At 44.7% G+C, this 16,224-nt stretch overlaps 1 protein-coding gene across 5 annotated transcripts in view; it reads right to left on the bottom strand.

Annotated features, from left to right (window-relative positions):
• Positions 1–933: 933 nt before the first annotated feature.
• Positions 934–16,224, bottom strand: part of ACYP2 (acylphosphatase 2) — a 78,068-nt gene continuing 62,777 nt past the window's right edge. For 2 of the 5 annotated variants that reach the window (XR_005452335.1, XR_005452336.1), the window contains 2 exons: positions 4,405–4,668; positions 934–1,855 (listed from right to left, as the gene is read on the bottom strand). Coding sequence is in view for 3 of the 5 variants with exons in the window: in XM_038751851.1 (XP_038607779.1) it covers positions 4,493–4,668 (176 nt within the window). In the remaining 2 variants the exon portion in view is untranslated. Of the gene's footprint in view, positions 1,856–4,058; positions 4,669–9,066; positions 9,179–16,224 lie in introns of those variants that run through there. The other 3 variants (XM_038751851.1, XM_038751852.1, XM_038751853.1) reach the window with 2 other exon arrangements.

The following is a 16,224-nucleotide window of genomic DNA, read 5'->3' as shown; positions in this document are numbered from 1 at the left end:
GGCGAAGCTCAGAAAGTTCTTGGCTACTTCAGCCCTTTATGGGAATTCCACTAACAATTATTTACTTTGGAATAGCAAAGTAAATACATTATTACTACCGTTGCTCTTTAGGTTTCATCTGCACGGCTGTAAGAAAATCAAGGTTAAGTGTACACGGCGTGTGGATTTGACCCAGTTAACGAGTCACAGAGAGAGATCACAAGAAGGTATGGGTATCATTACGCCTACAAGCTCTTTTCTTGCCTTTTCTAAAGCCTATTATCGAGGCTAAGGAGTAGCAGTGGGGCCCAGTGGCCACAGAACAGGCCTGCGAGTCAGAAGGAGCTGGGTTCTAATTCTGGCTCTGCCACTTACCTGCTGTGTGACCTTGGGCAAATTACTTAACTTCTCTGTGTCTCAGTTCCTTCATCTGTAAAACGGGGGTGAAGACTGTGAGTGTCATGTGGGACAGGGACTGTGTCCCACGTGATTAGCTTGTATCTACCCCGTCGCTTAGAACCGTGCTTGACACATAATAAGTGCTTAACAAATACCATTATTATTATTATTATTATTATCCTCCGTGCCTCACTTACCTCATCTGTAAAGTGGGGATTAACGCTGTGAGCCCCATGTGGACCCCAGACTGTGTCCAACCCAATTCGCTTCTATCCACCCCGGCCCTTGATTCAGTGCCTAGCACAGAGTAAGCACTTAACAAATGCCATGAAAAAATTCCATGCCACTGGAGACCAGGAATTTTATAATAATAACTGCGGTATTCATTCCAGGCTCACTGTGTGCGGGTGAGAAGGTTAGCAATAGAGGAACGAAGAGGACGGGTGTTTAATTTCCATTTTACAGGTGAGGAAACAGGCACAGAGAAGTGGCTTGTCACACAGGAGACAAATAGGGAAGTCAGGACTAGAACTCAGTCATATTTATTGAGTGCTTACTGTGAGCAGAGAACAAGGGAACAAAAGAACAGACACATTCCCTGTCTGCAAGGAGCTAAAAGGGAAGAAATACTTCCCCCGTGGCCCTGTAGAGAACAGTCCTGGGAGTCATCAGATCTGGGTTCTAATCCCGACTCGTCACTTGTCCACTGGGTGACCTTGGACAAGTCACTTCACGTCTCTGGGCCTCGGTTCCCTCACTTGCAGGATGGGGATTCAATATCTGTTCTCCCTCCTGCTTAGGTGGTCCAGGGCCCCATGTCTGTCCTGTCCAACTTGTATTTCCTCCAATATTTAGTATAGTGCTTGACACACAGTAAGTGCTTAACCAATCCAACAATTATTTGGGGGGTCATTATTTTGTCACATCAGGCTGAACTATAAAAAAAAACAAAACCCAGGCCTGAATCGGTCTATTTGCACAGTCCTTTCATGCTTTCTTTCAGCTCACAAACTGAAAGTGATAGCTCCCAATCAGCATTTACAATAGTTTTCAACCAGTAGCACTGCTGAGCTGTGCATTATCATTAAGCTCTCTTCACTAATCCGGTTCACTTTGTCGAGTGAGAGGATTCTAAGGGCAAAAATGCCTCTAGTTTTCTAAGAATAAAGACTGCTGGGAAAGGCAAAAGAGCATGAGGGAGATGAAAAGTGACAGATTGGTGTCATGTAGAGAAATCGGGTGACTAAAACCCCACTATGCTCTTTGGGGTACCATATTTGAAAACCCGCTAACTTTAACCTTCCGCCCCATCATTTTTCACATTCTGATGTGCCGCTATGGATTTTGATCATGTCATGTAGGGATCGTTGAACCCAGCTCCACGAAAGAAGTTTCGAAGTGAGTTTCTGGGGTCGTTTTCTGGCCGGAATCCTGCAGTGGGTTTTTCTTAATCCTTTGTAGCCACGTGATCTTTGCCCTGGAAGTAGAAATAATGACATTTGGCCATTTTTGGTTATTAGGCTGTCCGCATTTCTGTTTGACAGTTATACCGTGCAGGGAATTATAATTCATTAAACAGACATTGCAAATCAGCAGAGGCAAGTGGAGTTTTGGAGCGGCTTTTAATAGTTTTGGAAATGTCTGTTTGGGGATTCAACTCTGCAGGTGGATAAAAGCGCCTTACAACACCGCGCATTTGCAGATGCAGGTAATGCTTTGGAAGGTTTCTGCCCCGAGTCCTGACTCCAGACCTCCTGACCGACAGACTGAGGGTTTTTTTAATGGTATATTTATTAAGCGTTTACTACATGCCAGGCACTGCTCTGCACACAGTAAGCGCTCAATAAATATGATTGAATGAATTGAATGAATGAATGAATGTACTATGCACTGGGGTAGGTAAAAGATCATCAGGTTGGACACAGTCCAACGTGGGGCTCACAGACTTCATCCCCATTTTACAGAGGAGGTAACTGAGGCACAGAGGAAGTGAAGTGACTCTCCCAAGGTCACTCGGCAGACAAGTGGTGGAGTCGGAATTAGAACCCAGGACTTCTGACACCCAGCTGCTTCCCCATAGTTTGGAAGCTATGACTTGGGGAGGAGGAAAATTAGCTAGTCACTGTCCAAGCTAGGAATGGAATGGGTTAACCGCTTGACTCTCCCTCCCATAGCCGAGACCGGAAATTCTCCAGGTGCCATCCTGAGAGGGGTTCTTCCCACTAACAATGGCTTAATCCAGTTTTCTTTTTCATCCATTCATTCATTCAATCGCATTTATTGAGCGCTTACTGTGTGCAGAGCACTGTTCTAAGAGCTTGGGAAGTCCAAGTTGGCAACATCTAGAGACGGTCCCTACCCAACAGCGGGCTCACAGTCTAGAAGGGGGAGACAGACAACAAAACAAAACATATTAACAAAATAAAATAAATAGAATAAATGTGTACAAATAAAATAGAGTAATACGTACAAACATATATATATTCATTCATTCAATCGTATTTATTGAGCGCTTACTGCATGCAGAGCACTGTACTAAGCGCTTGGGAAGTACAAGCTGGCAACATCTAGAGACGGTCCCTACCCAACAGCGGGTTCACAGTCTAGAAGGGGGGAGACAGACAACAAAACAAAACATATTAACAAAATAAAATAAATAGAATAAATATGTACAAATAAAATAGAGTAATATGTACAAACATGTATACATTCATTCATTCAATCGTATTTATTGAGCGCTTACTGCATGCAGAACACTGTACTAAGCGCTTGGGAAGTACAAGTTGGCAACATCTAGAGACGGTCCCTACCCAACAGCGGGCTCACAGTCTAGAAGGGGGAGACAGACAACAAAACAAAACATATTAACAAAATAAAATAAATAGAATAAATATGTACAAATAAAATAGAGTAATACGTACAAACATATATACATTCATTCATTCAATCGTATTTATTGAGCGCTTACTGCATGCAGAGCACTGTACTGAGCGCTTGGGAAGTCCAAGTTGGCAACATATAGAGACGGTCCCTACCCAACAGCGGGCTCACACTCTAGAAGGGGGAGACAGACAACAAAACAAAACATATTAACAAAATAAAATAAATAGAATAAATATGTACAAATAAAATAGAGTAATACGTACATATATACATTCATTCATTCAATCGTATTTATTGAGCGCTTACTGCATGCAGAGCACTGTACTGAGCGCTTGGGAAGTCCAAGTTGGCAACATATAGAGACGGTCCCTACCCGACAGTGGGCTCACATTTTGAGTAAATGGGGCAGGTTCTCTTGGGCTTTGGCTGAGGCGGATTCCGAATCTCAGCTAGGAATTCCACTCACATCAACTAGAGTCAACTGTCACTGTCGTTTAACGGAGAAACGGTCCGAAAATTGAGGCTTGGGGACTCCGTGCCTTGGATTCCTGATCCCTAAAAACCATGAGTGCTTAGTATAGAGTCAGCGCTCAATAAATACCACTGATCTTGATCTGAAGTGACCACATTATTTCCTTTCACTGACTCCGGGGGTATCGCATAACTTCATTAGAGGTCCCCCAAATTAATGCTCTCCACAATCCTTCCCACTTAAAGTCCCTGGTCATCCCATGACTGAGAATCATACTCAGGAGAGACCGTATTTCTAAAAAATAAAATCAGACATGACGAATACCTTCTGAACATCACATAACGTTTATTTTCCGCTTTCAGACCCTCTAACGTACGAGGCGATTATGAAAGTCAAACATTTCAGAATTTAATTGGGCACATGATGGCAACCAGCTGTTATTATTAAATAGTTAACTTAACGGCTTATCATCAGTGAAACCACATGCGTATCACCGTATACGTTCAACTCTGAAATACATGGGCACAAATTAGAAGATTCGTCTGCCGCACAATATGGGCTTATTTTTTGCCTTAGCTCTTCTTAATCTGTACCTTCTTAAAGCCGAGTGGTGTTGAGAAATTTTAATAACATTCAATAACATTTCTAGCTTTATGGCTCCCAGAACTTACATTTTCAGGTTTTTATGGCACCTTATAATGGATGATGCTTTCTTCTTAATCAAACGCAGGAGACACCGAAAAGCGCTGCCATTCCATTTTATGGATTAAAACAAGTCACGGAGCTTACTAAGCATTTTAAGCGGCAGGCTGTTTCTCCGTTAGTATTTGATGCTAAAACTGGAGTAATCGAGCTTCGAGATGGTCTTCTCGTTAGAAAAATCAGTTCGGGAAATGTGAGAGCTGGGACTTCCAACCTTAGTAAGCCAGGTCTTCCTGCAAACAGAGAAAGCAAAAGACATCAAAATCGGTTCACACGTGAGAAATATTTGCTTTAAGAAGCAAAATTCAGTTGGGAAATGTTCTCCTAAGAAGCGTTATATCTTGAGATGTCCACCATTTGAAAAGCCTAACAAAATGTGTAATGATCGATCAATCGTATTTAATGAGCACTTACTATAAACAGAGCACTGTATCAATCAATCAATCCATCGTATTTATTGAGCGCTTACTGTGTGCAGAGCACTGTACTAAGTGCTTGGGAAGTACAAGTTGGCAACATCTAGAGACAGTCCCTACCCAACAGTGGGCTCACGGTCTAGAAGGGGGAGACAGAGAACAAAACATATTAACAAAATGAAATAAATAGAATAGATATGTACAAGTAAAATAGAGTAAGATTAGAGAGATACAAATATATCATCATCATCAATCGTATTTATTGAGCGCTTACTGTGTGCAGAGCACTGTACTAAGCGCTTGGGAAGTACAAGTTGGCAACACATAGAGACAGACCCTACCCAACAGTGGGCTCACAGTCTAGAAGGGGGAGACAGAGAACAAAACATATTAACAAAATAAAATAAATAGAATAGATATGTACAAGTAAAATAGAGTAAGATTAGAGAGATATAAATATATCAACACCATCATCATCAATCGTATTTATTGAGCGCTTACTGTGTGCAGAGCACTGTACTAAGCGCTTGGGAAGTACAAGTTGGCAACATGTAGAGAAAGTCCCTACCCAACAGTGGGCTCAGAGTCTAAAAGGGGGAGACAGAGAACAAAACATATTAACAAAATAAAATAAATAGAATAGATATGTACAAGTAAAATAGAGTAAGATTAAATATATGAGAAGCATATACTGTACTAAGCGCTCAGGAGAGTCCAAGAGAATTAGCAGACACGTTCTCTGCCCACAACGAGTTTACAGTCTAGAGGAGGAGACAGAATAAGTAACAATATTTCTCATGTATATATTATATACGAATGTATTAATGTGTTATAGAATACATTCTTTAACATTATAATGAATTATGATAATTATGGTATTTATAAACGCCGACTCTGGGACAGGCACTGTACTAAGCGCTGAGGGAAATACAGACTAATCCGGCTGGACCCAGTCCCTGTCCCACTTAGGGCTCACAATCTTAATCCCCCTTTTACAGATGAGGCAGTTGAGGCACAGAGAGCCGAATGACTTGCCCAAGGTCAAACAGCAGAGCGGCGGATACAAGCCAATTGGGTTGGACACAGTCCCTGTCCCACATGGGGCTCTCAGCCTCAATCCCCATTTCATTTATTCTTTTTGGACCCCTTTGAGGGGCAGTTTCCCAACGTTTCTGGCTCTCTTCCCCCTCCCCATCCCCCCGCCTTACCTCCTTCCCCTCCCCACAGCACCTGTATATATGTATATATGTTTCTACGGATTTATTACTCTATTTATTTATTTATTTATTTTATTTGTACATATTTATTCTATTTATTTTATTTTGTTAATATGTTTTATTTTGTTGTCTGTCTCCCCCTTCTAGACTGTGAGCCCGCTGTTGGGTAGGGACCATCTCTATATGTTGCCAACTTGTACTTTCCAAGCGCTTAGTACAGTGCTGTGCACACAGTAAGTGCTCAATAAATACGACTGAATGAATGAATGAATGAACCTGGGTTCTAATCCCGGCTCCGCCACTCGTCCGTTGTGTGACCTTGGGCCTGGGCCTCAGTTACCTCATCTGTATAATGGGGATTAAGACTGTGAGTCTGTGAGCCCAATGTTGGGTAGGAACCGTCTCTATATGTTGCCAACTTGTACTTTCCAAGCGCTTAGTACAGTGCTCTGCACACAGTAAGAGCTCAATAAATATGACTGAATGAATGAATGAATGAATGAACCTGGGTTCTAATCCCGGCTCCGCCACTCGTCCGTTGTGTGACCTTGGGCCTGGGCCTCAGTTACCTCATCTGTATAATGGGGATTAAGACTGTGAGTCTGTGAGCCCAATGTTGGGTACGGACCGTCTCTATATGTTGCCAACTTGTACTTTCCAAGCGTTTAGTACAGTGCTCTGCACACAGTAAGCGCTCAATAAATACGACTGAATGAATGAATGAATGCACCTGGGTTCTGATCCCGGCTCCGCCACTCGTCCGTTGTGTGACCTTGGGCCTGGGCCTCAGTTACCTCATCTGTATAATGGGGATTAAGACTGTGAGTCTGTGAGCCCACTGTTGGGTAGGGACCGTCTCTATATGTTGCCAACTTGTACTTCCCAAGCGCTTAGTCCAGTGCTCTGCACACAGTAAGCGCTCAATAAATACAACTGAATGAATGAATGAATGAACCTGGGTTCTGATCCCGGCTCGGCCACTCGTCCGTTGTGTGACCTTGGGCCTGGGCCTCAGTTACCTCATCTGTATAATGGGGATTAAGACTGTGAGTCTGTGAGCCCAATGTTGGGTAGGGACCGTCTCTATATGTTGCCAACTTGTATTTCCCAAGCGCTTAGTCCAGTGCTCTGCACACAGTAAGCGCTCAATAAATACAACTGAATGAATGAATGAATGAACCTGGGTTCTAATCCCGGCTCCGCCACTCGTCCGTTGTGTGACCTTGGGCCTGGGCCTCAGTTACCTCATCTGTATAAAGGGGATTAAGACTGTGAGTCTGTGAGCCCGATGTTGGGTAGGGACCGTCTCTATATATTGCCAACTTGTATTTCCCAAGAGCTTAGTCCAGTGCTCTGCACACAGTAAGCACTCAATAAATACAACTGAATGAATGAATGATGAACCTGGGTTCTAATTCCGGCTCCGCCACTCGTCCATCGTGTGACCTTGGGCCTGGGCCTCAGTTACCTCATCTGTATAATGGGGATTAAGACTGTGAATCTGTGAGCCCGATGTTGGGTAGGGACCGTCTCTATATGTTGCCAACTTGTACTTTCCAAGCGCTTAGTACAGTGCTGTGCACACAGTTAGCGCTCAATAAATACGACTGAATGAATGAATGAATGAACCTGGGTTCTAATCCCGGCTCCGCCACTTGTCCATTGTGTGACCTTGGGCCTGGGCCTCAGTTACCTCGTCTGTATAATGGGGATTAAGACTGTGAGTCTGTGAGCCCAATGTTGTGTAGGGACCGTCTCTATCTGTTGCCAACTTGTACTTCCCAAGCGCTTAGTCCAATGCTCTGCACACAGTAAGCGCTCAATAAATACGACTGAATGAATGAATTAATGAACCTGGGTTCTAATCCCGGCTCCGCCACTCGTCCGTTGTGTGACCTTGGGCCTGGGCCTCAGTTACCTCATCTGTATAATGGGGATTAAGACTGTGAGTCTGTGAGCCCACTGTTGGGTAGGGACCGTCTCTATCTGTTGCCAACTTGTATTTCCCAAGCGCTTAGTCCAGTGCTCTGCACACAGTAAGCGCTCAATAAATACGACTGAATGAATGAATGAATGAATGAACCTGGATTCTGATCCCAGCTCCGCCACTCGTCTGTTGTGTGACCTTGGGCCTGGGCCTCAGTTACCTCATCTGTATAATGGGGATTAAGACTGTGAGTCTGTGAGCCCAATGTTGGGTAGGGACCGTCTCTATCTGTTGCCAACTTGTATTTCCCAAGCGCTTAGTCCAGTGCTCTGCACACAGTAAGCGCTCAATAAATACGACTGACTGAATGAATGAATGAACCTGGGTTCTGATCCCGGCTCCGCCACTCGTCCGTTGTGTGACCTTGGGCCTGGGCCTCAGTTACCTCATCTGTATAATGGGGATTAAGACTGTGAGTCTGTGAGCCCAATGTTGGGTAGGGACCGTCTCTATCTGTTGCCAACTTGTATTTCCCAAGCGCTTAGTCCAGTGCTCTGCACACAGTAAGCGCTCAATAAATACGACTGACTGAATGAATGAACGAACCTGGGTTCTAATCCCGGCTCCGCCACTCGTCCGCTGTGTGACCTTGGGCCTGGGCCTCAGTTACCTCGTCTGTATAATGGGGATTAAGACTGTGAGTCTGTGATCCCGATGTTGGGTAGGGACCGTCTCTATATGTTGCCAACTTGTACTGGACACAGTAAGCGCTCAATAAATACGATTGAAGGAATGAATGAATGTGGGACAAGGACTGTGTTTAACCTGATTATCGTGTAACTACCCCAGCACTTAGTACAGTGCCTGGCACATAGTAAGCACCACCCACAGTTACTATTATTATAAGAAAGAATCTTTTAGAGTCCTCAGAGTGCGACTCTGCCCAATGGCTTGGGTGAAACACTTCCCTGTCCTGTCTCTGCAACAGATTTCACCGCGGATCAGCAGTTGTGACGGGAATTCTGTCCACTCGATAAACACTCGGATCCTCTGGCTCTCTCTCGCCTCACCTCAGCGGAGCTTCTGCTAAGAAACGAGCCCGTTTCCGTGGCAACGTCCGCCTTTCTCTCAAACGCGCTTTTTTGACAATGAACGTCGGATGGAACAGTAGCTCCGGGTGACCCTAATTAAATGAGAAATTTGGACTTCAGCAGAGATCGCCTCCATATCTCTATTCCAATTATTTCGTTTATTACGGCGTTGGGTTTAATGCGGTTCCTGGGTTTTTCTCTCATCATCATCATCATCATCATCAATCGTATTTATTGAGCGCTTACTATGTGCAGAGCACTGTACTAAGCGCTTGGGAAGTACAAATTGGCAACGTATAGAGACGGTCCCTACCCAACAGTGGGCTCACGGTCTAAAAGGGGGAGACGGAGAACAAAACCAAACATACTCACAAAATAAAATAAATAGAATAGATAGGTACAAATAAAATAAATAAATAGAGTAAAAAATCTGTACAAACATATATACATATATACAGGTGCTGTGGGGAAGGGAAGGAGGTAAGATGGGGGGGATGGAGAGGGGGACGAGCTCTCCGGCTCTCTCCACTGAGGTTCTCGAGGCGTGGGGTGGAATATGATTTTCCCAATTCCTACAGCTGGACTATTTCTTGATCGCCTCCAGTTTGCTCTTCAGACGGCGGGGAGGGCACCATCTGTTTTCCAAAGGGGATCGTTGTCTCAGAGAGGATCAGGAGTATTATAAGCATTATAAGGAGTATTAGAAGCAGCATGCCTCAGTGGAAAGAGAACGGGCTGCGGAGTCAGAGGTCATGGGTTCAAATCCCGGCTCCGCCAATTGTCAGCTGGGTGACTTTGGGCAAGACACTTCACTTCTCTGGGCCTCAGTTACCTCATCTGTAAAATGGGGACTGTGAGCCCCCCGTGGGACAACCTGATCACCTTGTAACCTCCCCAGCGCTTAGAACAGTGCTTTGCACATAGTAAGCGCTTAATAAATGCCATTATTATTATTATTATTATGAAAACCCTAAGAATAATCTTTATTACCAGTATTATCAGAACTAATGCCAACCTACTCACTGCACCTCAATTTCAACAGAGAAGCAGCGTGGCTCAGTGGAAAGAGCCCGGGCTTTGGAATCAGAGGTCATGGGTTCGAATTCCGGCTCCACCAATTGTCAGCTGTGTGACTTTGAGCAAGTCACTTCACTTCTCTGGGCCTCAGTTACCTCATCTGTAAAATGGGGATTAAGACTGTGAGCCCCACGTGGGACAACCTGATCACCTTGTACCTCCCCAGCGCTTAGAACAGTGTTTTGTACATAGTAAGCACTTAATAAATGCCATCATTATTATTATTATTATCTCCTTGATCTCTCCGCCAACCCCTCATCCACGTCCTGTCTCTGGCACAGAATGCCTTCCCCCTTCACATCTAACGGACCATCACTCTCCCCACCCTCAAAGCCTTACTAAAAGCCCATCTCCTCCGAGAGGCCTTCCCCAACAGTGCAGTGCTCAAGCGCTTAGTATAGTGCTCTGCACACAGCAAGCGCTCAATAAATACGATTGGATGAATAAGACGTCAATCATTCATTCATTCAATCGTATTTATTGAATGCTTACTGTGTGCAGAGCACTGTACTAAGCGCTTGGAAAATACAATTCAGTAATAAAGAGAGACAATCCCTGCCCACACCGGGTTTACAGTCTAGAGCAATCAGTGAGACGCCAAGCCAATGGAAACATCTGATCAGCTTAACCAAAACCCAGCTTTCAGTCTCTCCGTCTTACTCAATTTTTTTTTTCGCATTTGTTAAGCGCTTACTATGTGCAAAGCACTGTTCTAAGCGCTGGGGGGATACAATGGGATCAAGTTGTCCCACGTGGGGCTCACAGTCTTAATCCTCATTTGACAGATGAGGGAACTCAAGCTCAGAGAAGTTAAATGACTTGCCCACGGTCACACAGCAGACAGGTGGCGGAGCTGGGATTCGAACCCATGACCTCTGACTCCAAAGCCCGGGCTCTTTCCACTGAGCCACGCTGCTTCTCTACGTTTACAACCTTATTTATAACTCTTCTTTAGAACCCAGGGTCCTGGAATCAAAGCTGGCCCGCCCCGTCCCTGGCTCACAAATCAGATTTCGTTAGGGACATTTAGGAAGATCTCGAAAATACCCGCCCTGTGACATCTCGTATGTTTGGTTTTGTTCTCCGTCTCCCCCCTTTTAGACTGTGAGCCCACTGTTGGGTAGGGACTGTCTCTATATGTTGCCAACTTGGACTTCCCAAGCACTTAGTACAGTGCTCTGCACACAGTAAGCGCTCAATAAATACGATTGATTGATTGATTGATCTCGGCCAAGGGCGACTGAAAGCAGCAAGACCTTCTGGAAAGAGCCTGGGTCTGGGATTCGGAGACTCTGGGTTCTAATCCCGGCTCTGCCCACTGCTTGCTGGGTGACTTTGGGCGGGTCACTTCACTGCTTGGGGCCTCAGTTTCCTCAATTATAAAATGCAGATTCATTCCCTGTTGGAGAAGCAGCGTGGCTCAGTGGAAAGAGTCCGGGCTTTGGAGTCAGAGTTCATGGGTTCAAATCCCGGCTCCGCCAATGTCAGCTGTGTGACTTTGGGCAAGTCACTTCACTTCCCTGGGCCTCAGTTACCTCATCTGGAAAATGGGGATTAAGACTGTGAGCCCCCCGTGGGACAACCTGATCACCTTGTAACATCCCCAGCGCTTAGAACAGTGCTCTGCACATAGTAAGTGCTTAATATATGCCATAATTATTATTATTCCTTCCTCCCCCTTCCTTCCTCTCCCCCTCGTCCCCCTCTCCATCCCCCCCATCTTACCTCCTTCCCTTCCCCACAGCACCTGGATATATGTATATATGTTTGCACATATTTATTACTCTATTTATTTATTTTACTTGTACATATCTATTCTATTTATTTTATTTTGTTAGTATGTTTGGTTTTGTTCTCTGTCTCCCCCTTTTAGACTGTGAGCCCACGGTTGGGTAGGGACTGTCTCTATATGTTGCCAATTTGTACTTCCCAAGCGCTTAGTACAGTGCTCTGCACACAGTAAGCGCTCAATAAATACGATTGATGATGATGATGATGATTATTATTTGGACTGTGAGCCTCAAGCGGGACAGGGACGCTGTCCAACCCAATTAACCTGTACCTACCCCAGTGTGTAGAACAGCGCTGGACGCATAGGAAGTGCTTAACAAATACCATTAAAAACAGCAGCAACAGCTCACTGGTGGGTGGACTGTGGGAAATGAGCTGGATTTTCACTGAACGGATCCCCAGGGAACTCAAGCCTCTGTGGGAAGAGATTCCGTCTCAGGAAAGAGGCCAAAAACCGGTGTTTCTGTTTCTTTTCCTCCCTCCATCTTTCTCTTCCTTCCTCCTCTCGCTCCCTTCATCCTTCTTTCCCTCCCTCCCCGCTTCCTCTTTCTCCCTCTCTCCCTCCCTCTGGGCAGGATGCTAAGTGATTCAGTTAGTGATCGGATGTGAAATCTTGTGAGATTTCAAATGGCTCAACATTTCTTTTGGGGAAAAGTCATTCATCTTCTCTTTCCTGTTTCATCCTAAAAATTTTGCACGTTAAACTGCTTCATGCTCAGATTTCTGAAGGGGGGAAAGATTTGCATGGTACCCTTTAGGAATGCCTGATTACTAAGGTTAAGTGAGCCCCCTCCTTCCTCTCCCCCTCCCCACAGCACTTGTGTATACGTTTGTACAGATTTATTACTCTATTTATTTTACTTGTACAGATTTACTATTCTATTTATTTTATTTTGTTAATACGTTTTGTTTTGTTGCCTGTCTCCCCCTTCTAGACTGTGAGTCCGCTGTTGGGTAGGGAACGTCTCTATCTGTTGCCAACTTGGACTTCCCAAGCGCTTAGTACAGTGCTCTGCACACAGTAAGTGCTCAATAAATACCACTGAATGAATGAATGAATGAGTGGAGATTGTTAAAAATTGGGGTTTTTTATGGTATTATCATCATTAATCGTATTATGCACTTATTACGTGCCAGGCATGGTACTAAGTGCTGGAGTAGATACAAGTTAATTAAGTTGGACACAGTCCATGTCTCCCGTTTTTAATCTCCATTTTCCAGATGAGGTAACTGAGGCCTGGAGAAGTTAAGTGCCTTGCCCAAGGTCACACAGCTGACAAGTGGGGGAGTCGGGATTCGAACCCATGCCCTCTGACTCCCAAGCCTGTGCTCTTAAGCGCTTAGTACAGTGCCCTGCACACAGAAAGTGCTCAATAAATATGATTGAATGAACATGTACATATTATTCTATTTGTTTTATTAATGATGTGTATATCTCTACAATTCTGTTTATACTGATGTCATTGATGCCTATTTATTTGTTTAGATGTCTGTCTCCCCACTTCTAGACTGTGAACCCATTGTTGGGCAGGAATTGTCTTTATTTTTTGCCGAATTGTACTTTCCAAGCGCTTAGTCCAGTGCTCTGCACACAGTGAGCGCTCAATAAATACGATTGAATGAAATGACTTGGCCAAGGTCACAGAGCAGACAAATCAATCAATCAATCGTATTTATTGAGCGCTTACTGTGTGCAGAGCACTGGACTAAGCGCTTGGGAAGTCCAAGTTGGCAACATCTAGAGACGGTCCCTACCCAACAGCGGGCTCACAGTCTAGAAGGGGGAGACAGAGAACGAAACCAAGCATATTAACAAAATAAAATGAATAGAATAGATATGTACAAGTAAAATAAATAAATAAATAGAGTAATAAATACGTACAAACATATATACAGGTGCTGTGGGGAAGGGAAGGAGGTAAAGCGGGGGGGATGGAGAGGAAGAGGAGGGGGAGAGGAAGGAGAGGGCCTTCGTCTATCCACTAGGCCATGCTGCTTCTCTTATGGCTATGGTTCAAATCTCTCTTTCCCTCTCCCTTAGAGCCCTAGGAAAATAAAAAGAGAGATGGAATTGGTGCTGCCATGGTAACAGATGTATCTGAGGCCTGTATGTGGGTTGGATGACGAAAATACTGTACTCTGCCTTCTATTTTATAAAAGACCAAATCTACCGGCAGCGGAGAGGATGCTAATCCTGGAAAAGGCCATCGCCGCCCTGCGGGTGTCTGTGCGGGCAGGCCGAGGCCTCTGATCTCAGAGGTGACAAGCAGCGTGGCTCAGTGGAAAGAGCCCAGGCTTTGGGGTCGGAGGTTATGGGTTCAAATCCCGGCTCTGCCACTTGTCAGCTGGGTGACTTTGGGCAAGTCGCTTCACTTCTCTGGGCCTCAGTTTCCTCATCTGGGAAATGGGGATGAAGACTGTGAGCCCCACGTGGGACTGTATCTTCCCCAGCGCTTAGAACAGTGTGAGCCCACTGTTGGGTAGGGACTGTCTCTATATGTTGCCAATTTGTACTTCCCAAGCGCTTAATACAGTGCTCTGCACATAGTAAGCACTCAATAAATACGATTGATGATGATGATAGTAAGCGCTTAATAAATGCCATTATATTATTATTATTATTATTATTAGGTGAGGGGTGGACAGAGAGAGACAGAGAGAGAAGGGAGGTGGCTGAACCTCTTAGATTATCTCTTGGAGATGAATTACGATTTGAAAGTAGGAATCAGGAAGCTCTGTCTGCCGATTCTAATGAAGCAACCCGAGATGCAAGCCCATGGTCTCTTTTGGGGTCTTGATCACCGCCTAAAAGAAGGGGGTCTCAGTCCTCGGGGGGCCCCCACAGCGCTGACATCTTGGGGTGAAGCTGCTCCAGAGATGGGCTCCATGAAGCAGCGTGGCTCAGTGGAAAGAGCCCGGGCTTTGGAGTCAGAGGTCATGGGTTCGAATCCCGGCTCTGCCGATTGTCAGCTGGGTGACTCTGGGCAAGTCACTTCACTTCTCTGGGCCTCATCTGGAAAATGGGGATTAAGACTGGGAGCCCCCCGTGGGTCAACTCGATCACCTTGTAAGCTCCCCAGCGCTTAGAACAGTGCTTTGCACATAGTAAGCGCTTAATAAATGCCATAATTATTATTATTATTATTATTATTATTATGAAGATGGGGGGGACAAAGAAGAACAGAAAGAGGAGTGGAGTGTTGCCTACTGGATAAAGCACGAGCCTGGGAGCCTCAAAGACCTGGGTTCTAATCCCAGCTCCGCCACTTCAATCAATCAATCGTATTTATTGTGCGCTTACTGTGTGCAGAGCACCGTACTAAGCGCTTGGGAAGTACAAATTGGCAACACATAGAGACAGTCCCTACCCAACAGTGGGCTCACAGTCTAAAAGGGGGAGACAGAGAACAAAACCAAACATACCAACAAAATAAAATAAATAGGATAGATATGTACAAGTAAAATAAATAAACAAACAAACAAACAAACAAACAAATAAATAAATAAATAGAGTAATATTGCCTGCTCTGCCCACTTGCCTGCTCTGTGACCTTGGGCAAGTCACTTCGCTTCTCTGGGCCTCAGTTCCCTCATCTATGAAAGGTGGATTAAGAGCGTGAGCCCCATTTGGGGCAGGGACTTTGCCCAACCTGATTAACTTGTATCTACTCCAGCGCTAAAAACAGTGCTTGGGACATAGTAAGCGCTTAATAATCACCATAATCAATTCATCATCATCATCATCAATCGTATTTATTGAGCGCTTACTGTGTGCAGAGCACTGTACTAAGCGCTTGGGAAGTACAAGTTGGCAACATATAGAGACAGTCCCTACCCAACAGTGGGCTCACAGTCTAAAAGGGAAAACACTGTTCTAAGTGCTGGGGAGATTACAAGGTGATCAGATTGTCCCCCATGGGGCTCACAGTCTTAATCCCCATTTTACAGATGAGGTAACTGAGGCACAGAGAATCAATCAATCAATCGTATTTATTGAGCGCTTACTATGTGCAGAGCACTGTACTAAGCGCTTGGGAAGTACAAATTGGCAACACATAGAGACAGTCCCTACCCAACAGTGGGCTCACAGTCTAAAAGGGGGAGACAGAGAACAGAACCAAACATACCAACAAAATAAAATAAATAGGATAGAAATGTACAAGTAAAATAAATAAATAAATAAATAAATAGAGTAATAAATATGTACAACCATATATACATATATACAGGTGCTGTGGGGAAGGGAAGGAGGTAAGATGGGGGGATGGAG

The sequence above is a fragment of the Tachyglossus aculeatus genome, chromosome 9 (genome assembly GCF_015852505.1).
Source record: "Tachyglossus aculeatus isolate mTacAcu1 chromosome 9, mTacAcu1.pri, whole genome shotgun sequence".
NCBI classification, from domain to species: Eukaryota; Metazoa; Chordata; class Mammalia; order Monotremata; family Tachyglossidae; genus Tachyglossus; species Tachyglossus aculeatus.
Note: the sequence above shows the minus strand (reverse complement) of the source record. Positions and strands in the feature narration are given on the sequence as shown.